The 24,069-nt window shown below is 34.7% G+C and overlaps 4 protein-coding genes across 6 annotated transcripts; all 4 read right to left on the bottom strand.

Annotated features, from left to right (window-relative positions):
* Window positions 1-1,321: 1,321 nt before the first annotated feature.
* On the bottom strand, window positions 1,322-3,101 carry LOC145588308 (type III polyketide synthase B-like). The gene is made up of 3 exons (XM_081644953.1): window positions 2,851-3,101; window positions 2,236-2,604; window positions 1,322-2,002 (listed from the first exon to the last, which is right to left on the bottom strand). Exons 1-3 carry the CDS (start codon window positions 3,032-3,034, stop codon window positions 1,377-1,379), a joined length of 1,179 nt encoding a protein of 392 aa, XP_081501079.1. The 5' UTR covers window positions 3,035-3,101; the 3' UTR covers window positions 1,322-1,376.
* Window positions 3,102-3,804: 703 nt separating this feature from the next.
* On the bottom strand, window positions 3,805-9,573 carry LOC145588307 (5'-methylthioadenosine nucleosidase-like). 2 transcript variants are annotated; one of them, XM_081644951.1, is made up of 8 exons: window positions 9,376-9,573; window positions 9,208-9,271; window positions 8,716-8,807; window positions 7,630-7,736; window positions 7,016-7,090; window positions 5,878-5,952; window positions 4,813-4,905; window positions 3,805-4,324 (listed from the first exon to the last, which is right to left on the bottom strand). In XM_081644951.1, the coding sequence occupies exons 1-8, from the start codon at window positions 9,461-9,463 to the stop codon at window positions 4,127-4,129; spliced, it is 792 nt and encodes a 263-aa protein (XP_081501077.1). In that variant the 5' UTR covers window positions 9,464-9,573; the 3' UTR covers window positions 3,805-4,126. The 2 variants fall into 2 exon arrangements, with proteins under 2 accessions (XP_081501077.1, XP_081501078.1); XM_081644952.1 differs by lacking the exons at window positions 9,208-9,271; window positions 9,376-9,573 and adding an exon at window positions 9,005-9,017.
* An 821-nt stretch (window positions 9,574-10,394) lies between these two features.
* LOC145590017 (akuammiline synthase 2-like) lies at window positions 10,395-13,480 on the bottom strand. Its single transcript, XM_081646745.1, has 3 exons — window positions 12,912-13,480; window positions 12,087-12,550; window positions 10,395-11,100 (listed from the first exon to the last, which is right to left on the bottom strand). Exons 1-3 carry the CDS (start codon window positions 13,334-13,336, stop codon window positions 10,574-10,576), a joined length of 1,416 nt encoding a protein of 471 aa, XP_081502871.1. The 5' UTR covers window positions 13,337-13,480; the 3' UTR covers window positions 10,395-10,573.
* Window positions 13,481-14,608: 1,128 nt separating this feature from the next.
* LOC145590015 (diphthine--ammonia ligase-like) lies at window positions 14,609-22,106 on the bottom strand. Of its 2 annotated transcripts, XM_081646743.1 has the most exons (12): window positions 22,042-22,106; window positions 21,843-21,914; window positions 20,976-21,083; window positions 19,829-20,058; window positions 19,709-19,741; window positions 18,908-18,990; window positions 18,742-18,814; window positions 18,093-18,438; window positions 17,646-17,977; window positions 16,335-16,672; window positions 15,104-15,446; window positions 14,609-14,964 (listed from the first exon to the last, which is right to left on the bottom strand). In XM_081646743.1, exons 3-12 carry the CDS (start codon window positions 21,049-21,051, stop codon window positions 14,740-14,742), a joined length of 2,079 nt encoding a protein of 692 aa, XP_081502869.1. In that variant the 5' UTR covers window positions 21,052-21,083; window positions 21,843-21,914; window positions 22,042-22,106; the 3' UTR covers window positions 14,609-14,739. The 2 variants fall into 2 exon arrangements, with proteins under 2 accessions (XP_081502869.1, XP_081502870.1); XM_081646744.1 differs by lacking the exons at window positions 21,843-21,914; window positions 22,042-22,106 and having other exon boundaries at window positions 19,829-20,109; window positions 20,976-21,077.
* Window positions 22,107-24,069: the final 1,963 nt, after the last annotated feature.

Here is a 24,069-nt window from a genome sequence, read left to right as displayed (position 1 = left end):
GTAATATATGTTCCGAGAGATAAATTTATTTGTCTACACTATGTTCTAGAATTATATTAGATCTATGTACGTTAACATTAACCATTTTGTCGGAGGTTCAATAATTTCGAAGCAATTGTGAATGAGAAATCAAATTTTATAAACTTGTTGGATTGTGGATTAGGGTTCACAATATGTATAACAGATTGTACCAATACAATAACAACGACATACAGTATAAAATATAAAATATAACAATAAAGTGAATACACATCAATTTATAAACTTGATCAACTTGAATAATTCTTTTTACTCTTATCTCTGCATTATTTTTATTTGAGAGAATGGTTATTCATAGAATACCATATAGTATTAAATTAATGAGAAGTCCAAATCTATATTGCATTGTACTACATCATAATAGAAATATGTCTGATTAATAATTGAGTATATATCTGGTCGTTTTATGTATTGATTTATCCTCGTATTACTCAAAACATCTTAGATTCATTTACACTCTGATCAAATTAATTTATGAAGTCAACTTGAAGAAAAGTAAAGGAAGGTGCTTGAATTTTACATTAATTGCTTGAATGGAATATTCTTTCTAAGTTTCTAACTCACTTACTAGTTACTGCTGATTACTAAAGAACGTTGCATTTGATTAATAAAACATGCAAAAATGGGTCATTGGGACCATTTGGCTTCCACCACTTTGATTTGGACAAAATAAATTTACAAGTGCAATAGACCAATAGTGCTTACATGAACGACAAAATTTTAAAATATAGAAGCCAGATTTTTCAACAGATCAAATCTTTAACAGCTAATTGATGTGCCCCATTGTTTAATTTGATGCTCCATATTTATTATTTTTGCATGAATTATAATCGTGTTTAAATTCGTATCGGATTTAGAATTGAATTTTAATTATAATGTACTCTTATTAAATTTGAGGTTCTTTTAGAAATTTTATGCATATCTTTTCCTTATTTTAAAATGTCACGTTAAAATCAAGGACAGATCCAATAAAACTGATAAATTATGACAGTGGCCTTGTACAATCAATTACCTTCACTTTGAACTTTTTATAATTTTCTTACTAGTATAAAAATTTGAAAACTTTAGACAAACCATTATTATTATTTTCTTGGATCCGCCATTTTTATAAGTCTTTTAACATTATACTTGTACATTCAAAGTATTAATATAGATTTGTGAAGGGTACAAAGTACTGATTTATAATCAATATTGTCACAATATAGTAACTTCAATCTGTCATGCAAATCGAACATTAAACCAATACATAAACTTAGCAGTTTCAGACTTTATGTAACATTATAACAATAACCAGGCCAACATTTGATGCACATTATTAAGTGTTACAAAATATTTGTTCACATAGTAAGATTCTTAGCAACAATACCCTCAAATGTAACACCAGGACCAAAAGCCAATATTAAGCCCCATTCTTCATCATTCTTAGGTTCATTCTTCAATTTTTTGCTTTCTTCCATCATGTACTCCATCACATACACAATTGTATTGCTGCTAGCATTACCATAATCAGCCAGAGCACGTCGGCTAGCAATTAATTTGTCCGGTGACAAATCGAGCCTTTTTTCGAGCCTGTTTAAGATTGCCGGTCCTCCAGGGTGCACTGCCCAAAATATGTTGTTGTAGTCCTTGTTAGACAATCCTATAGTGTCCATTAACTTACCACAAAAATCTTCGATATTATCTTCAATTATTTGAGGTAATGCTCTGTCTAGCTTGAAACTTATGCCCTCCTCTGTTAGCCTACCATCAATGATCTTCTCAGTATCAGGTAAGAAATGCTGAATGGCTGTGTGGAGCTCGAAAAGTGGTCTTTCGATGGTAGGATCTGGGTCTGACCCGATTAGCATTGCCCCGGCTCCATCTCCGAATAATGCCACTCCAACTAGATCATATGGTCTAGTAGCACTTGGTGGCTTAAACCCTATAATTGTTGTTTCTGAAGTAGCAAGTAAGACCCTGCTACCTATCAATGAAATTCGTGGTTTAAACCATGTCATATCCATAATAACGCAAAATACTACAAGTAGATGTTTTAGGTTCAGATGATAAAAAGTGTCATAACTTATGTTAAATTAACGTGTCAAGGACTGTCAACACATAGTTCAAAATGTTACATTTTTTTCCTAACTAAACATTACACCTATATAGCTAAACTTTAGGCACATATTGTATGACAAACTGTAAAGTAAAAATTACCTGGGTTATTTTCAGCTATATCCTTGGCCACTCGGAGCCCCGCAACACCACCGGAGCAACCCGCAAAATAAAGCATAACCCGATTTGTTTCGGGCTTGAGCCCGAGCCCTTTAGCAAGGTAGATGTCTCCGCCGGGCAAACGGGCCTCACTAGAGGACACATATACCAAGTGGGTTATATCAGAAACGGGCCTGCCCCATTTTGCAATACAGGCCTGAGAGGCCTCAATTGCCATTTGGGTCACAGCCTCATTGCAAATGTCAAGCCTTTGTGTTACAGTGGGCCGGCCTTCAATTGCTAACTCTGGATATTTATCTAGGATCTCTTCTGACATTACAACATACCTTGTTTTCACTGTTGTTGTTTTGCCTACAATATACCAAGTTCAACCCTACCTGTTAATCAGCTAAAAAGTAATCTAAATAGACAAATTTGATAATTCGGTGATTTTTTTTAAAAAAAATAAATAAAATGGAATTGACAGAAGTAAGAAAGATTTATGTTGGCATTTTTTTGTGGTTGATTCTAATTATTTAAGTTATTGTTGATAATTCGACTATTTCATTCATTAACATGATAACGTCGAAAGAGATAGAGAGGGAGGAAGAGAGTTACAAAGGCGATTAAGCTTCTCTTTGAGTTCAGGATCATCACAATTGGTGTTCCTGAAGTATCCATCAACCAAAAACTCCTGCATTACAAGTTGGTGAGGGAAACCTTTACCAAGGGCTAGAATGGTTGCTTTTCCTGGGGTAGCCTTCTTTGACATTGCATCAACTTTGATATCTTGTATTCCCATACTCCAATTAACCAAGTACCACAAACTTATGTATTTTCGGCTTTTGATAAATATGCTCTAGGTGATCTGAAAATTGATAAATAAACTCTAGAAATATATATTGATCTCTTGAAAGAGTTTTGGGCATTTATATTTCGAAATTTAGCATATGTAGTAGGCTTCAGAATATAAAATAGTAAATAATTCTTGTGAAGCAATTATTGTGAGGGGGGTGTAGAAAGATTTTTAGGTCTGCATTCTTGTAATTATCATACAAAAAGTAGTTAAGCAGCATAAACTTTGTGCTCATTCTAATTAATCCTTTATTGTGCCTTCGAAGGTATGATTTTGGTGAAGTGATTAGGTTCTGCAAAAATTTTGTAGTTTAAGTTGGACAATTTTTTAAAAAATAATTATTTGTACAGAGGAAGTTTAGCAACTTCATGCTATTAGGCCTATGACCCTACCACTTATATGTGCAGATGTGCCAACAAGATATGTGAGAGAGAGAGAGAGAGAGAGAGAGTAATAAGAAATGAGAAATTTGTTTCAATTAAACCTAAAAAAATTTCCTTTCACTAAATGATAATGCTCAACTAAATTCTTCTTGAAAAATTATATTTTCAAAATTTGTGGTTTCAAATCTAAAACAATTGTGTTTGACCTCAGCCTTGGCTCGATGCCTCGGGCCCTCGGCCACTACATGTGGGCGGTGCCAGCCAGACATTGAACTGATGGGAGGAACCCACTGCGATGCCCAGTGACAATTACTGATTACAACAAAGGCCATATGTTCAAGGACTGTTCAAGGTCAATTTTGATTTATCATATTGTAATGAGTAACCAACTAAACATCACACCTGTAATAGTGGTAAACTGATAATGTACTTTGAATACTACAGTCTAAAAGAGTATACTTTGCTTTATCTATCTGTGGGTGCAAAGATAAAAAAAACACCTTTGAAGACCAGCAAACCCCTTAACCCCAACACCAAAAACTAGAAGTTAATGCACCTTTGAGTTGTGCTGTCTTAATAGGACAATTACCACGAGAGCTCATACAAACTTCGTGATTCTGTCAAGAAATTGCGAAGAATGGCGACGAAGGAGACCTCAGAGTTCCAACAGGCACTTCCCACTGATAAAATCAATAGTTTTAGCAACAGTGTCATCAAGAGCAGCGGTGACGGCAGCCAAATTTTGCAAGAACTCCTCTGCAGTGGGCTTATCACCATCAACAATATCTGTCACTGCCTTCAGAAATATAGCTGGCACTTTTAGGAGCTCAGCCACATATGCAACAGCAGCACCCTGTAACCAGCATCAAGAGTTCAGTAATACTGACGAGAACGCCTTATAGATAGAAATTGCAACCAAGAAAGAAGGTATAGATTGGCTGCTTCAGTCATTGTCCTGTGATCCCACAGCCATGTTCACGTCCCTCCCTACCCCATCATCAAACCTAAACCTTTTCAAAACTCTGGTTGCATAATTTCATACTGTCTCTATTTGTACTTTGTAGGCAGTCAGTTACAAAGCTACTAGGGTGTTAATGGATAATTACTATGAAATCAACCACAGATTCTGCAATTTGTAATCATGACAGCAGAAAAGATACAGATGGGAGATAATAGAAGGCTATAATGACAGCAGAAAAAGATACTGATGGGAGATAATAGAAGTCTATGAAATCTGTCTTCTAATCCATCTATATTATCTAATAATCAGGGGTATTTAAAAATAGTTCTTGCCATTTAGAATAAGTGAATAACACATCAATAATTTCAAGGAGAGATTACCTCCATGTCCTTTACTGTGGCATCATTTGCGGTGATTGAAGCTTCATCTTGTGGGGACATGTCTAGCGAATCACCAGTTGACAATCTACCAAGCTGAAACATCAGGAAAGAGATAACCCATTAGAAGTTTTTCTGAATTCATCTCACGTATTATAATTTCTAAAATCCTAATGATCACAATCACAATCATATAAATAACAAAAGGGAAGGGTATCCTTTGCACATTAGGTGCCATTGTGACTTTAGTCTTACAAATTATGCCTTTGCATAATCCAGTGTTAAAAAGTTAATGATTGACGCAAGTCATACTTCCTCGTCTCAATTAAGTTTTAAAAGTAAAACATAGAAAATACATGATATATAAAGGATTAGATATTAATTGCAAAGCCTATTTGACATGTATATAGGATTTTAGGGAATTATTAACAGCACCTTGGGGCAACTTAAAATTAGAAAAAATTCCAAACTTGGAGGACAGTAGGGGAACTAAAGCCACCTTGTAGAGTTGTAGATATTCAACAAGTATAAATGTGACATAACATTTGGTCCCTCTCTTATCTCACATAGCAATGTAAATTTTACTGTTTTATTTATTATTTTGTATTTTACACTAGTACACTACATCCTTGCCTACATGGATAAATTCAAAGCATACCTATACTCTATTCTTAGCATGATACAGTGTCCAAGCAGGTAAACTCCAAATCCATTTGCTACAATACTTGGACAAGTCAAACCCAAAAGTAGATAGATAAATGCTACATATTGAAACAGAGGAAGGTAAATGTTCCGATACACAGTACATCTGACCCCCTGCTTCCCAAAATGCAGCCCTTTGCAAAGATTTATAACAGAAAAAGTGAGCATAGAGCTATATGGTGATATCTAAGTGTCAAGAATCCTATAAAATATGACATATGGAAAGTTGAAGAGCAAATTTTCTGCAAAACTATAAATTATTAGCCAGTAAGGAACGGAAGATTTCAATTGGATCATAGATCCATTATTGTCTAATTGTCTTAGTACTTAGTTAAATCCTTCAGAAGTAATAATATCAAATATTACCTTCAAATTTAACTCCTTCAAGATGTTAGCTGCCGAGAAGGCTTGTCTCAGACCAACCCCATAAAGATCAAAAACCTGCATATGTATACAGAATTTTGGTTAAAAAAACAAGCAGTGATGTGAAACGCAACCAGGACATTTTAACCCGACAGGAAACTTTTGCATAAAAAAATAAACTAAAGCACTTTCTGCTTTAATACTTGAATACATTGTTTGAAAAGCATGTCTAGGTGCTGCTTGAACAGTTACTTTTCAATTTAACTGGACCAGAAGATGACACTATGACAGTGATAAATAAATAAGCACAATATGCCTAATGACTGTAAGAAGCAAAATAGAGAAATAAGAACAGAATAGATCAGTTGAGTGTACTACACTATGACAATCACAATCACTGTCACAGTGTAAACAGGCCCCTCAGCGTTCTCCAACCATTACGTCATGCATATACTACAGACTGCAGGTAAGTTTACATCACAAAGCACTAGAGGGAAGACTTCATAGTTCATAGTGGTAGTTTCACAAGAGTTACAGGATAATGAATTCAAAGAGGATAGCAGAATACTATGAATTAATGGTATGTACATATATTTTGGTCTTCTAGATTTATGATGGTAGCTAGGAGACTAGTAGGAATTATCTATGTTACTCGGACTCGGGTACCCATGTCCGACACGGGTACGTGTCCAAGTGTCCGACTCGGCTATTTTGTGAAAAAATTCTATGATTTTCAACAAAAATAAAGTGTCCATGTGTCATACCCATGTCCGAGGGTCGAGGGTCCGACACGGGTACTCGAGGTAAAATGAAGAGTCCGAGTAACATAGGGAATTATGACTTTATAATTGGTACTTCAAATTTTGGTTTTGCTTGTTTTATGATGGCACCTAGGAGGGTGGTCTCAAATCTCAATGTTAGGGTATGGTGTGTAACGGACAAATTCCACTCAGCAATTAGTTAACAAAGAAGATCGACGGAAACTACAACCTATCTCATAATTGAAAAGCCACAGCCTCAAACATTGGTTCTTTATGTTCAGAAATAGTTTGTCAGTGCAGGCTAATTGCTAATAGTATGAAAGATGTCCTTCACAGCAAGTTACTGAAAATAGGTCAAGTGCAAGAAACTGGACACTTACAGGTATAGGTATTCTTCTGTCATGAAACGCAACCTCCGATGCAAGAAAGACATCCCCAATGGCTGCTCCTTTTGCCTGAAAGAATAACAAATAAGGGTTCAATCTTCAAGAAATAATGAATAATATATGAGTTGCTCCTTTTTCACATAGTGAAATGTACAAAATAGAATTATTAATCAACAAAGTTATACCAGTCAAGAGAGGCGGTTTTAGAACGCAGATATTTTCAGATTCGTTGTTCGAGGAAAAACACCAGTTTCTCAATAAACATAAATCCCAAGCATAAAATCCCCACTCTAAAGAAGAGTAAGGCCTTCATATATATAAGTTAGGAAGCAGTCAAATACTGATTCGTCAAGCAAATAACCACCTCACCCTCTTTGTCTCCGTGACATGTCCAAAAGGGGATCAACTTACTAAGAACTGATCAACATCTAGATTCTAGATTGAATGAACTTTTGGAACAAGAAGAAAATTTAAACAACAATGCCAAGTAAAATATTAACCTCATTTTACATTAAAATAAAAAAAAAATCAAGACAGGATGTGCAGAAGAGGCAACAGGCCACAAAATTAAAAAGCAAGGATGTATTCTCAAGAAAATCACAATGTACCTTGAAACCACCAGCAGTTCCTGCATTTATGATAAGGTCTGGCTTCAATGCCTGAATAGTTGCATAGGTCACAAGCGATGCAGAGACTGTACCAACACTATCAACACCTAGAATGTAAAAGTTCGTGAATAGCAAAAGGTCAGCATTCCCTACTAAACAGGAACAACGTACATAGCCATCAAACTATAGGAAATAAATTTAAAAATACTATGATAGAAATGAAGGAACATCTACATATGCTGATGAACCCATAATGCTAAGAAAGAAGTATCATAACCACATCCAAGTCAAGCAAGGTATGAATATTATCTATAACTACTAAAGGTGGGCAACACCTAAAGACCAAATGTTTAGAGTTAATTATTTTTAATTTTTCTCTGGTGACTTTGCTTGGTTATTAAAAAAAATGAGCAAGAAATAACCAAAAAGATAACAAACCCAAAAGACAGATTTACAAATGTTTTGAAACTAAAGTCTGAGACTACTGACTGCAAGAAGAATAATATTTAGATCTAACTTTTTGTGGTTAAGTCTCCCTAATATTAGTAAAAAAGATGTGATTATAGTGCTAAAGATATGATTATACGTAGTATATAAAGTAATAAGAACAGTAATACAGAATAAGAGTCCTCTAGTAAGAACCCCCCCCCCCCCCCCCAAAAAAAAAAAAAAAAAAAAAAAAAAAAAACAAAAATCCTTAAAGCAACCACCAGAATACTGCGAAAGGGATACATTCCTAGCTACATAAGAGTAATAATCTAGACAGTGTGATACGAATATAAATCTCAATTAATCTTCATTCGGTACTTAGATGAAATGAATAGCCTATTATCAAATGAATAACATATCAGCTATAACACAGGTGCCCAATAAATCTTTATTTCCTTCCACCTTTCTACCACCAGAGTAATTATATGTACAACACAAGATACATACGTAGTAATTCATATGAAATCATCAAACTTCTTTAGTTTCTCTAAGCAACTTCTTGAATTAGTGATCACAAACAAAAATACAGATAACATAATATAAAGCCTGGGAAACATGAACATTAAAAAATCTTCAATCAAGAAAGATAACTCTCACCTAGTGCAGGATCTTTCCCAGGTTGCACGATGTTAATATGCAAATTCTTGTACATTCCATGATAGCGCACCCAAGGAACTCCTTTCGGAAACCTACAATTTTATTTTTAATTTTTTCTGGAATTATCAGCAAAATGACCAAAAATTGGCAAACAGTACAACAAATTCAGAAGCAAATCAAATTAAAATTACGCAAAAACAGCAATTAATTACGAACAATTAAGCAAATCAAAATCGTAATCGAAAACACAAATGAATTGAAGCGAGATAAAAGAGGCGAAAAAACTAACAAAGAATCGTGTTCTTCTTAATTTTTTAATTTTTATGGAATTATCGGCAAAATGACCAAAACAAATGCAAACAATACAACAAATTCAGAAGCAAAACAGATTACAATTCCGAAAAATTAGCGATAAATTACGAACAATTAAGCAAATCGAAATCGAAAACACAAATGAATTGAAGAGAGATAAAAAGAGGTGAAAAAACTAACAAAGAATCGTGTTCTTCTTTGAGTTGAAACCGAATAACCAGAGGCATAGCTTCGGTATGCATAGCTAAAGAAACCACCAAAATTCAACAGTCAGAATTTCAATCAATCGCAAAATATATGAAGCTGGAAATGTAAAATTGAAGACGAAGAAGAAAAAGAGGATATTACCGATGAAGATAACAATGGTTGAAATAGGTTTTTTCTGAGCTTCAGAATCTATGGCGGCGTCAATTGGTTGATCATCCTGTGGCGCCATTGACGTCTTTCGGAGGTTTTCTCTGATTGCCCAAAGAGGAAAGATAGAGGAAAAAGTATGCGTCTACTCAAACTTTCTAGTACTGAAAAGAGGAAAGCGGACTAAATATTCCAGAAATAATGTGTGTGTCGTGCGTCTAGCACGTTAACTTAAACCGGGTTAACTTGGAGTCTAAAAGGTTAATATGATAGACAACTAATAACGCTTCTATTTTTATCTTCTTTGTATTTAAAAAAGTTTATGATAATTAAATCAGTGTAATTGGCCCGTTGGCCGACGAGTCAGTTTCAGCTCGGTTTAAATTATTATTGGTTTGGTTTTGATTTATTTTTGTATGGTTTTAATTCGGTTTGGCTAGTAAATGGTTCAAGTTATAAACAATTTAGGTTGAAACAGGTCGATTTGGAATGGGTTATCCGGGCTTAAATGGGTTTGGATTCATATCAATTTGGATAATAGATGGTTCAAATAATAAACAATTCGGATTATAATCTAATTGAATTTGTTTGAAACAGACCGGTTTGCGAGAGAGGGTTTACTTAGGTTAATGTGGGTTGGGTTTCAAATTAAATCGATTTGGGTCATAAATGGTCCAGGTTGGTTTGTAAACGGGTTTATGAAAAAGTACACTTAAATTATTTGTACACACAAGTTTTGAAAATAAACAAATAAAACATGTACTCGTAATCAATTACCTACATACTCTAATTATTGATGATAATGCTTTTATATTTTTTTCACCCAATTCAGGTAAAGTACACTAATTTCATTTTACCTAATGGCTAAAGGAAAATAATACAAGCGCTATGATACGAAAAAAAAATATTATAAAGCTACAAGGCGCAAATGATGAGACTGAAACCTGCGAGGTCCAGCAAATGAATAAATGATATGACCATCATATCACTCGGTGTATTTCTAAAATACAGAGTAAACAACAAAACACAATCTCTACTAACATTTAACATAAACAAAGTACATGTTTGCATTATAAAGATACAATGCGCAAATGATGAGACTGAGGCTCACACGGTGCAGCAAATGATATGACCGTCAACCGGTCTATTTCTAAATTACAGCATTTTACGTGCACCATTGTGATTTTTAATACTACGTTGGGCAAGCAAATTGAAGGAACTCAGAATTCGATTGCAAACATTCCATCTCTTTTTCATCCAATGTCAAGGAGACTTCAATTCCTTGATTCGAATTCATGATAAATAATATTTGATTCTTAAGAACACCACTATGCCCACTCCAAACCGACTTCCCCAAGAATCCAAAATCAGGATAATCCAAACCAACCTTACTCCAACTAGTACACCTATATACGTTTATATTAGCATCATCCTTGATATAGTCTGCTAGCTTTTGCTTGTTTTCACGTATTTTTTCGCTCCCTTTTTCTCCTTTTAACTTGTTTGAGAATTCGACATCCTTAGCCGAGGCCAAGGCTCTCGAAACTTCGCTAACCAAGTCCGATAGCTCGGGCACTGATGATATCTTAGCTTCGTAGTCCTCATCCTGCCCTTTGTAGTAAGCGAAGGCATGGATGACCATGTTTCCAAAGGTAGTTGGTGGTAGTTCTGGACGAATCCAAGGCCGTATGTTTACAGAGTGTGTCATAACCGATGGACCTGCTTATCATCAATAATATATATAATTTACAAATATTAATGATCAAATTTGTACATTTACATGTACATCGGTCAAATTATTGCTATTATTATGAAACGGAGGGATTATTGTTTTTTCTTTAAATTTTAAAAAAATGCATTGTTTTCCCTTTCTGCTCTAGACTCACGATCCTCACATTTTTCTAAAAAACTCATGACCCACATATTACTCCATTGTTTACCATGAATTCATTATCTTCAAAAGTCATGTGCTCATACCATACACAACAAACAATATAACATTTAAATCTGCCAAAATTCCACAATTGATCATTCTTCTGTAGTTCTGCATTAACCTTTCTTTCATTTTTTGTAAATGAAATATTTCCCTTTTCCACCGTGTTTAAACAAATGAAATGATTTCTTTTTTAGAAACTATTCTATATTTTCTTTGATAATATTCTCTCTATTTTTAATTATATCTTACTAACTGATGGTCCTCACAAACCTTATTACCTTCTTCTCTCTCCTCAAAGTTATACAATTATACCCCATTACATATTATTTTAATTACCTAGATTAGGTCACGTGTTATGCACAGTAATTTCCTATATTTAATTAATAATAGGAAAAAAAAATTGTATTAAAAATTGTATTAAATTGTAAAGAGAATCCCCTAGCTAGTAGGGGGAAATTAGGGATCCCACTCGCTTAGGGTGAGAAACGAATGAATGGATGGTAAAAGTTGTCCCTGACTCCTATGTGACTCCGTCACTGGTTTAATAAATGAATGGATAAGATTTCCTCTAAAAATAAAGGGTTAATATATATATATATATATATATATATATATATATATATATATATAAAGTTATAGAATGACCCATAAGTTTTATGTAGCAATTAAATAATCTTTGGTTGTATTAGTAATAAGTATATAATAAGACAAATATTCCAAAGTTGCACATAATATAGTAGAATAAAACCTTGTAGCAAATTAAACTCACCAATAAATGGCGCATTTTTGGATGTGGCCGCAGCAACCATGGCATGCTTCCATATGAACCCGAACACAGCTTCAAGGCGGGTAGGCTTGAGTACGCGGTCACTACTCCTTGCATTAGCCTGGATAGTTGATACACATTGAGGACTAAAGCGAAACACCTTAACAGCGCAGCCTGTAGGCAATTTGTTTCCATCCAATTTCGAAAACGGTAGAGGTGCCCTAGGTGGCACTAATGCTGCCCATGGACGGGGAGGAAACAAGATGGCGGCCGTGGTGAAGTCGGGCTTATTATTATTGTCTACTTGATCTCCTCCTCTTGCAAAGTCGGACCAACATTTCACGAAACTACCACCTGATATCCCATCCATGATCTTGTGTATTCCCTTTTTCCCAATCATTACCCCGCCGCATTTGAAGATTGTTACTTGTGTCGCTGTTAGAACTAATTCTTCTGCTTTCAACGACCTGCATTATAAAAGGTAATCAATATCGATATCTATTTTATAATAATTGATGCAATTTTACTTTTTAAATTCTAGTAGCTAACTACTTTTATAATATAATAAATTATAAACAAATCTATAACTATAACCATCAGATAGAGTAGTTGCTCTTATTGTCCCATGTCTACTTTATAAGTTCAATTCCATTCTAATATAAACTCATGTGGCAATAGGAGCAGTAGTATAGTCGTCTTGTAGGCTCGTAGCCCTATAAAGAGTTAAATGCTCTTGACGAGAAAAATGTTAAAGGATCAACTCAACCAAAAACTTATGGTTGAAACCAAAGAATACATTTTATGGCTAATGAAAAAAGTTATACTAACCTATTATTGGTACTTTGCTCCGTAAGTTCTCCAACAAGTGGGATGTTGCTGCTGGGTACAAAACGCCAAGCCTCATGATGAATTGGATCAAGGAGAAAAGACGAGAGTGGGCAATCGCATCGAGCTTCAACGAAGAGTATGCCTTGGTCGTTGCAATCGATGGATGATTCGTCGGGAGCGAGCCTACCAGCGAGAGGGTAGAATAGAGATAACGCTTTGGATAGAGACTGCTTTAGCCTAGCAACAGTGATGGTGCTATGATCCTCATATTTCTTAGTAGGAGGAGCATACCATGTTATGGAAATAACGTACTTTAATGGGTTAAGTTGGTCAATGAGAGACAATTTATGGCATTTGAGATGAGGTGGTGTAGGAGTTGCTGGCTTTATTATTTCTCTTGACAATATTTCCACTGCCAACTCCATTTTCTACTTCTTTCTTTGTTTGGGGTATGAGCATATCTGCATATATAATTATGTACGGGTATTTCTAGCGATGAATGCAGCTTATTTTGTACGGTCCTTCATTCTCTCCATCTCTGAATATATGTTGTGTGTTTTTGTCGTGATTTTCTAAATTTAAATAATTTTTTAGAGTATATTTAATGCTTATATGTAGCTCTTAGGGCTATTTATAACATTTTCCTAAAAAATAATGTAAGTAGGATTAGTAAGAGGGATAAATAATTAAATATTAGTGAATTTATACGTATTATATAAGAAAGTGTTGCAATTATTAAGAAATGAACGATAAAGAAAAGTGTTGTAACGAAGGAAGTACAATCATGATAAAAAGATAAATACAACTTGGAAACGGTTGGTGGTAAGAAATGTTGGTCCACATAACCAAGAACATTGTTGGTTATTGGGAAATTGTGGGATCTGGGCATTAAAATGCCAATCACTTAATCATATACTTTCTTCGTTTCTTTTTAATTGACATGTTTCTTTAGTTACGATTCTCAATGCACTACTTTAACCATTTATATCTTTAATTACTAATAAACAAAAATTATGAAAAATTGATATTTTAAAAATATATATATCGTGACAAATCTAATAAGATCACACATGATTATATTTTTCGTTACGTATAAAGCATAAAATATGATCAAAGAAAAATGTGTAAATAGTGCTAAAGTCAAAACGTGTCAATTAAAAAAAATAAATAAATAAATAAATAGTACTATAATACTATGTTTGCGTATAGGTCAAAATGATACGCGACATAGAATTATTTTGGGAGACAAAAGTGGTTTGATTTATGCGAAAAGAACAAGTATGCCTGCAATTAACCAGTCCAAATACTGATGAATTCCTGATTTAACCATTTACGGTTTATAATGGATATCCAACTCAGCGGTTGGATAATGATAATAAACTCCACGTTATTTTTAGTTACTAGGTACAGTGAGTGGCCCCGTGAGCATTAGCATTGTCGAGTTAACCATGTGGATGCTGAGTATCCTAAAATACGGAGCTTTAGCATTAGCCTATACCTATTTCTTTCCGCTAAGGAATTTGATACCCAGACGCATAGGATGAATTGCAAAAGATATGAAACAGAGGTAGTACTACTGTACGAAATGCATGCTCAACCTTGGCCTGCTGCTTGAGCGTCTAGGAGGAACCCCACGCCAATAGTATCTCTCAGACAGTATAATAGGAACATAATATAATAAAATTGGAGACAATAAATCAATAAGAAGAATAAAAAATAACTGGCAAAGAGGAATACAGATGAATTCATTTTTTTTGGTTTGTCTAATCTACAATTTCATTAACCAAACCTTGTGTCTTCCTAGAAAATAAGGATTAATCCAACCTAATTAAGATGACGGCTTCTGAGCTAGCAACTCACATGTCAATACTGCATCTATAGATGTTGCCGACCTCCCAGAGCCAAGGACAGGAATGAGGTTAAAAATGGGATCGGCTTGGCCACTCTTGAACTTCGGATTGATCTTTCCAAATTCTTTGAATGCTTGGCCGAATGTAAGTGATAACATCTCCATTTGCACCAAAGAACCAGTTTGAAAGTAAATCCTCAAGTACTGGATTAGAGGAGATGTATTAATACAACAAAGAAACAGTCCCGAAAAAAAAATAATAATAAATAAATAAATCCCATCACTAAAATAGAATAAAGAGCTGAAAACAATGAAAAAAAAAAAACATAGGGAATCAACGTACCATGGCATGTTCCCAGGAAAACAGGTTTTCGGTGAGGATTTTGTTGATAAGATAAATGCAGAACTTTGCAACCTTTTCAGTTTGTCCTTCAGAAAGGGAATGCTCAGAAACGAGGGAGTCATCGCAAATCTTTGCAATATTTTCACTTGTAACGCTTAGCATAACTGCACATATATTTTTCAGCATAATGCATTTTTGAAGGCAAGAATCATGCCACAGATCCTCCTGAAACCCCCAGTAACTTTGTGGAGTTGCATTACCAGCATCTGGTTGATCTGCGTCACTTGCTGAATCTGTATCATCCTCCACAATGAAAAGTGTCGGCTTTACCTCGACAAGTGCTCTATAATATTCAAAAATAGAGGTATATATATCAGTATTCCAAAATTTGTGGAAACAAGTCTTGCACAGCATTGTTCAGCTATTTCATTTGCTATCATCATGGACTCTTTTCTGAGTTATTGAATAGAATCAGATATCATATCCATAATGTAACATACGCACCCACAGAAACGAAAAGGAAAATAGATAATATTACATGCACATTGAAAGAACAGAGTTTTACTATTTTTTTTTAGAAAAAAAAAACAAAAACTATGTTTGCATATTAACCCTTTAGACAAAAGGTCCTAATGAACTAGCATAGCACAGCTAAAATATAAACTATGTCAATAAAAAGGAATCTATACTACATTGAATACATCAACTTGAAAAAAAAAATTAAAACTGACCAGTTTTCCAATGAAAGTTGGTCTTAAGCATAACCCGGGATCTCTAAGGATTTGGAGAGCAAAAGCAAGAAAATTGCACACTTTATAAAGGACAACGCAGTTCTGTAAAGACCAACTCAAGTAGCTAAACAATAATCCTTTAATCCTAAATTGAGGCACATAGCAAAAACAGGTTCAACGAGACCAATTATTAGGCCTCCCACGTTCCCTAGGTCCCAGGCCGTTCTCTGTTCATTGACAACCACAGCCATATCTTTGACCAATGGTGTTGAGGAAAAATGCAAGCAAACTTTAGAACATGAAGACCAGGAGTCCAGGACTACACAGAAAGTCGACAGAGATGGAACAGTAAGCAAATACATACTCCATACGTTAAAAGCAAGTTTGCTTTAAACAGATAAACAAGAATAACGAACAGCCAGCTAGAACAGATAATTAGTAGAGCAATTTGAAACAACTCAAAATGAAAGTAGGACCAGACAATGATAGAGGGGAAGAACCTCTTCGGTAGTTGAGGGACGAGAACAAACAAAAGAATTGGATCAAATACTTTAAAATCACTTCTTTTAGCTGAATGAAGTTTCTTTAACTGCTCAAGAAATCCTTCCCACTTGTCTTGCATTTCAGCCCTATTCAAGGTTACAGTTTGTATTGAACAGTAAACAATGAATGAAATTGCAGAGGAAGATATTGAACAACGAAAGTTATCAGCAATTGCTTCGCTATTCAACAATGCTTGCTCCAGCTCTGAAATTATGCCACCGTCACTAAGGGTCATTGTCGGAGGGTCAAGACCAAGTTGACCAGCCATATGGAGTATTCCATGATGTAAGGTTGCCTAAAAAAGAACAGAACATAAAACACAAGTGTTCAACATGGGTAGAAAGCTCATAGAAGATATATCTAAGTATTTAGATAGCAAAGGAGGAGGGAAAAGGAAAGAGAAGGGGAAGCGAGGGTAACTGGGTTTGTGTTGCTCTTTCAGATGATTGACAAGGTCTCAATTTCAAATGCAATGGAAACTACCTAGAACAAGTTATTACATCCCTCAAGGATTGGGAGGAAAAAAAAAAAAACAGGTTGCGTGTGTACCAAACTGAAAATGACATCTCTTGAAAATTTCATGCTTTCTAATTATAGATCATTAGTTGGGAATCCTTGGGAGTTGGGACCAATTCTATATAACCAGTGTCCAAATCTGACACTCTCTACAAGTGTTACACAAAGCACGTTCTGAATGGTAACTGAAAGCAATTAGCTATTTAGTTTATCTGCCAGAATATATAAATCTCCAAGAGTAATTAAATAGAGGGAACTAGGAAGAATGACTAGAACAGTGATCCAAGCATCAGGCATGACTAATACAAATTACTGTCAACAAGTTTGTCTAATTCTTTTTAGTTTTCAAAATTTCAGTTGTTATTTGTTAGGATATCTTGTGGCAAATCTTATAATTTGTCAAAACAGAATGCACAAAAGTGGTGGGAAGTTGGGAACATAAATATGAAGTTGGTTAATAATCCTAAATTCCTAAACCATGAATATCATGATTTTATAACAGCCACTGGTATAAATAAGCAGTCAAAGCCATAATTCCCAAATCCCAAAAAAAAAAAAAAAAAAAAAAAAAAAAAAAAAAAAAAAAAAAAATCTTTATAGACAGATTGGAGCAAACCACAGGAGTAGTTCAAAAAAAGAAACAATCCCAGATCAATTCAGCTCTATTTTAGGTCTATTTAGCTCCTCTCAGTTATGAAATCAAACTCTCTATAGAAATAACCTGAATACGGGAATACATATAAACACTTTACCTGGCTGTAGGGCCCTATACAACTAGGTGCCCATCGTGAAATGCTTTGTACATGTAGAACATTTTTAGTTTTGTCACGTGACACCAAAACTTCAACATACGCTTTCCCTAGCCCTGCTTGCAACAAAGGCAACTCTACTGTGCTGCGTGATGGAACACCTAATCGACATTTTTCTTGGGTGATATAGCTTACATATGAATCATTTGCCACAGCAAACTCATTCATATCAGCAATATACATATGAATATAGAGCACATCCTCCCAACTAAAACCACATTGCTTGAGTTGTGATTCAAGATGGGATAAAACAACTTTGAGATCAGTCTGCAAACCTAACATTGGAAATGCAATAAAAGAATAATCAAATTTCACAACAACAATGTCCTACACAATTTTTTTTTTTTAAAAAAAAAAAGGACCATTTATCATATGCACAGCATCATTTACCAGTCGAGGATCTGTGCAAATCTTGCAACCAGCAACAGATGGAGAAAGTATCCCCCCTGTCTATTTTTGACATTCGCAGATGATGAGAGGTATTTTCATTAACATCAGAAAGAGAGTCAGAAAACTGGCTTGGGTCTGCATGTAACAATGCGTTATCTCCCTGAATTTCATAGACACCATCCATATCCTCCAAGGATATCCCATTACTAAGATTGCCGTCACTTGAATCTGTAGACAATCCCTTTGGTTCTAAATGAAAAGCCAAAGGATGAAGGACCCCAACAGGTGCTATGGAATCTGGAGAGTGCAGTATGACTTGAAAATCATCCAGCACAATTCGAGCAAACTGTAAATTTCAAAACAGAAAGACTATAAGTTTTGCATACTTGATTTTTATTAAGTCAAGGATGTTATAAATCAGGATAGTGGCAATGGGAAAGGAAAAGACAAGAGGAATGCTCCAAAAGCAATGTATAAGACACAAATGCAAACCAATTGCCAGTCTTCGGGCAATGAATATAGGTAGTAAGCACAGATGGCACTAATTCACAGTAGGGGCATAAATTCCTGTTTAAATGATGCTGAAGTGCGTACTGCCAAGTAGTAATTATCTTATTGACAAAAAGAACTGTGGAAAATATCATATTACCTTAAATAGGGGACAGTCAAGGGTCAACGTTTCATACTCCCCTCCTTCACCACATACATTAGATCCATACAAGCTACCAAAAGGTACAGTGAAGTCGTGAATCATAGTTTATATTAGTACAATCAAGAAAAAAATATGTGAAAAGTTGTCAAAGTTGAATATATACCCATTCAAATGATGAAGATGGGACTGCAACTCAGCTAGCTCCTTTCCCAAGTGCTTTGCAGGGTGCAATCCAATAGCTGCAACCTACAATTTTGAACAGAACGAACTAGCATTTACATGCACGCCAAACTTTTCCTTGTATTTACAAAATTAACAAATTAACAAGCTTTGCATTTGGAGGCAAAAGGCCATAAAGCTTTGATGCCTTTGAGTCAAGGCAACAGATTCAAAATCATAAAACCACAAAAAGGCTTAAATAAAGTATGTAAACATAGCACTTCAATCAGAGATCACTTTAACAAATTCTCACAATATTGTAAAATAAGTGAAAGTTTCTCACAACATATAGTCATAAATCTCATTTTAGAAGTAATGGAACCCTGAAAATGAAATTGTAATTGAAGGCAACGGATCCTAGACCCTCGCTAAGGACTACTGTAAATTTGTGATCAATTTTCTTGCCAAAAGAATCAAATCTCTTAGGGTTACTTACACAGTTACACTTACAAGTAATAGCTAATGCATATGTACTTTTCGATGACTAGTATCAATAGTATCAATAATAATGTAGACTTGTATGTTAGAACTAATGTCATCTTTGTATGAAATATCGTCAATTAAATCAGTTATGGAACATATCTGACAAAACACTAAATAATAACATATCTACTAGTACTCTCACGAATAGCTATAATTTGAAGTAGAACAAAAATTCTAAGCACTCTGAATCCAAAATATTCCAACTGTTTCCATATGTTACAAGATGACATTGTTCCGAAAGACTTGAATATGCAAACCATACCTTCACTATGATAGCAACGATCCCACTTGATATCTATTGGACCACAAAACAAAAATTAGTGGCAGAACTGAGCTGAGATTTATGAAAAAATTTCAAAATGTATTGGCTATTACAAGTTACCATTTCTTGAAAGAGCAGTGACTGCTCTTGTTTCCACAGATAAGATAAAGACACAAGTCCTAATCGTGAACACACGCTTTCAACTCGTAGCCTCTGATAGTCTGATGCTATTGCACCAGAAGAAACTGCTGCAATAGCGGGTATTTGCCTCTTTACTTCGTTTATTAAAAGAAACATATCTTCAACTTCATCACCAGGAGTCATTTTGTAACTAAGTTCATGATGCCTGTCTAAGTCACAAACTATAGCATTTTAGAGTTGCTTCCATCATCTATCAACCACTGCAGCAATGAAACATTTTATTTATCCTTTATATTTCTTGGTTGCACATAAGACCGACAATGGTGCTTTAAAGATGGTGCAAGAATGATCTACATGATACACAAAGCCATATAATGTTTGTTTAAAAAATAAAAACACCTTATAAAAAGAGACAAGTTACTCCAAACTCACAGTAAGTGCAAAATATTCATCTAAAACCTCAATATTGACTTTCAGCATTTCAAAAGAAAAAGAAACACCAATATTCAATCACCAAGAAAAACAGCAACCCGGAATGGATCCACGACTGTCAGAAATAATGCATTATAAGTGAAAGTATAAGAAAAAGTAACAAAAAGATTTTTCTACTCACTTTGTATTTCTTAAGTTGTACATCCAGAGTTCAATTTATATAACTACAGATATAAATATACGGAGTAATAGAATAGCTATAACAAAGTCTATATCCTAGATTCTAGAAGCCTCCGAGACAGTGAGACACCATTAACAGCGTTTCTATCCAAAAAAAATCAAAGCGGCACACTAGATACCAATGAGAATCTCACAAACACCGGCACCCCTTTTGTTTGCGTGTTTGTTGATTGATACCCCTTTTATAAACATGCAGAACTGCAGATATACATCCCTTTTACACTAGGATTGATACCCTTTTGTTTGCGTGTTTGTTAATTGATACCCCTTTAATAAACATGCAGAACTGCAGATATACAGGTATACACATAGATTTTCACAGGGAAAGAGGATCCTTTAATGATAACAAGGCCATTTTCAAGATTCTCAAATAAAACAAAGTAAAACATTGCCTATTAGCAAGTGAAGAGAGTACTTTAGCTAAGAGCACGTAGAAGAAAGATGATTGGGTTACCAAAAGCAATCCTGTTTAAAGAGCTTGCCTGGTGGATCCTTGTAATCGCCTTCTGAATAGTGGTAATCCCATGCATTTTGCATAGCTGACAACAATTTGATGCCCCACCTATAACCATTTATCAAAGAATCAAATCAGGGAATTAGATAACAACCTTTTATTAAATTCTGACTCTAGAAGAACCAACTAAGAGGGAGAATTCTATGTTAGAAAATTAAAGAATCTTATGACATTTGGAAAATTCATACAAGTATATTCTTAGGTGATGATGGAACTCACGGTAGTGATTACGAAACAAAGGTTCTACCACAAAATTAATGCAAACCATGTGATCCAGTCTTATCCAGGAACAAAGAAAGAATAAGGATACATAGCATGAAAATGAAAGAGGGTGAAAGAAGGGGGCACAGAAGAAGGGAAGAAAAGCAGTTCAATTCCTTATTCTTTGTAGTCAAATCGAAACACTTCTAGTACACCCACCCAACCCCCCAACCCTACACACACAGACAAAAAAGGGAAGAGAGAGAGAGAGAGAGAGAGAGAGAGAGAGATTAAAATCCTAACAATATATTGTATACCAATAAACTAAAAATATAGTTGCGTACTCCAAAGCAATCCCCTGCCTTAATAATCATATGATGCATGGAGTATATTTCATCTTGACCATATATAAAGTAATATAACTGTAATGACCTCAACTTTTAGGCCTTTTAGATTCTAGGTTAGCAAGCCAGGTCTAATTTAATACAAAAGATAAAACCCAAGCCAAACCCGGCCTAGGAAGAGAATACAAATCCGCTTATCCAGCGGCATGAAGTCGCAATACAAAACATAAAACCCAAGTACAGAATGAAAGAGGAGACATACAGTTTGATACATATAGCTGTCCAATTCATCAATTGAGTCATCCACGGGCATCAAATTAGCCAAGGCCACAATCTACATAAAAGTGACAACAAATTTAAATCCGACATACATATTATCTGATCATTATAACTCATCAGTTATTCATAATCATAATAGATATAAGGTATCTTAAGATAAATAAATTAAATTGTTAAAGCACCTCATGGCCATAATGGATGCATTGCATCATGGCATAGCAACTGTCTTTGCCGCCGCTCACCAAAGCCACCACCTTCATCTTGAGGTTTTTGCTTAATGTAATTGCAATCAATGTGTTTACACTGTACAATAATGAATAATCACAATAATCAACCATACAATATGTAGTCAAGGTTGAACACATCAAATCTTTTTCCCCAACAAATCATAAAAAAAGCATAGTTGTTCATAAAATTATAAATTAACCACCATAATTGACACTCTAGACATTTCCACAAGATCAGGAAATTATATAAATGTAGATAGTGACATGAACCAAATTATAATCCTTGTTATATTCAATCATCAATCACAAGCAACATAACCTATTACACAAAGCAACCCTATTAAAAAAATTATAATAATTAAATAATAAAATCACCACATTAACTCAACAGTTGCAAAATAATTGGAAATTAAATAATAATTTATACTTCAAAATAGTAATATTCTTTATGAGATTAATAATAATCTGAATTCTCCCTCTTCACCTTCAAACTTAGAATCCCACATGAAAGTCACATAAATTAAAGCCCCTAATATTACATGCAGCTTAAAATTCAGATTCTTCTTTAAAAAGCAGTGTTCTTAATTCTTATTCACCCAAAAAATAAAAATAAAATTGCTGAGCTTCTACATTAACTCGCATGAATTCAGAGGGAAAGATAATATCTTTTTTTTTTTATCATCTTCGTCATTTGAAGAAAAAATGGAGCGAAAATGATGCAAAAGTCAAAGAGAAAAAGGGTATTTAAATAATGGATAGAAGATAAAATATTAACCTTTAATTTCACAAAGTATGAAGACGACGGTGATTTCCCGGCAGTCGGCGGGGGAGAGACGGGGAGTTCGCCGGAGAGACGGGAGTTCGCCGGAGAAGAAAGTTGAAGAGATTGAAGGGAGAGGAAAAGACGGCAAGTGTAATTATCTAGTGGAGGCGCTGCGTAAGAATGAAGGGACTTGAGAGGTTTAATATCAAGGGTATTCTTGTCATTTCAGATTCTTTCTTTCCTTTTTTTTTTTTTTTGCTATTTTAATTGTACTTTTGTGACACACTGAATTTCAAGTCTTTAGAGATGAGTTCCTAGATCTGAAAGGCCAATGAGTCGGATTCGTGTCAGATTTCGGGTCATTTGATTCGAGTGATTTGGAATTTTGGATTGTTTGGATCATTATAAAATCCTTCCTCCGCCTATATTTAATTGACACGTTTAATTTAGACACACGTATAAAGAAAAAAAAGAGAATGATAAAGCAAGTGAGGTAGACTAATAAATGCAAGGTATAAAACTTACTCAAAAAAGAAAATATATCAGCTAAAAATAAACCTCTTGAAAAGAAATACGTGTCAACTAAAAAACGGAGGTAAGTATGATAAATGAGTCAATTTTGCGTCACGTTAGAAATTGACGGGTCGCCCAAATTTTTCCAACTCCTTTCATCCTTTTTTGTTTGTCTTGCCTTTTTTTTTTTTTTTGCTCCATTATCTTATATGGCACAAAGTTTCATATGTGGTTGGTCGCACCGTACGGCCAGCCACAATATAATTTTTTATTTTTTTTATTTTTTAGTTCTTCTTCTCTCTCTCTTCTCTATCTCCTCTTTCTCTCTCCTCTTTTAATTTCTTCTTCTCCAATAAGCCACCCATATCACCCCCTTCACCAACCTATCTCCTCTTTATCTCCTCTTTCTCTCTCCTCCTTTCTCCAAAAAAGGGCAGCATACTTGCAAAACCAACCACCTGCAATTACAAAGGAAGAACGCATGTCCTCCACCAACCCGTCGTCGTACTCCGTGAGCTCCTCGTACTCCGTCGTCGGAAAACAACTTAGAGGTTTTTAAGGCCAAATTCGGCCATAAAAACTCTAGATCTAGAGTTTTCATGGTCGAATTTGGCCTTTTTAGCCATATTTGAAGTGAAATTCGAAGCCATTGTTAATTTAAAGGTATTTGTTCGATTTATTTATTTATTTTTAACGATTTGGTTGTG

This window comes from Chenopodium album, chromosome 17, assembly GCF_948465745.1.
Source record: "Chenopodium album chromosome 17, dcCheAlbu1.1, whole genome shotgun sequence".
NCBI lineage: Eukaryota > Viridiplantae > Streptophyta > Magnoliopsida > Caryophyllales > Amaranthaceae > Chenopodium > Chenopodium album.
The sequence above is the reverse complement of the archived record's forward strand: the minus strand, read 5'-3'. Positions and strand labels throughout refer to the sequence as shown.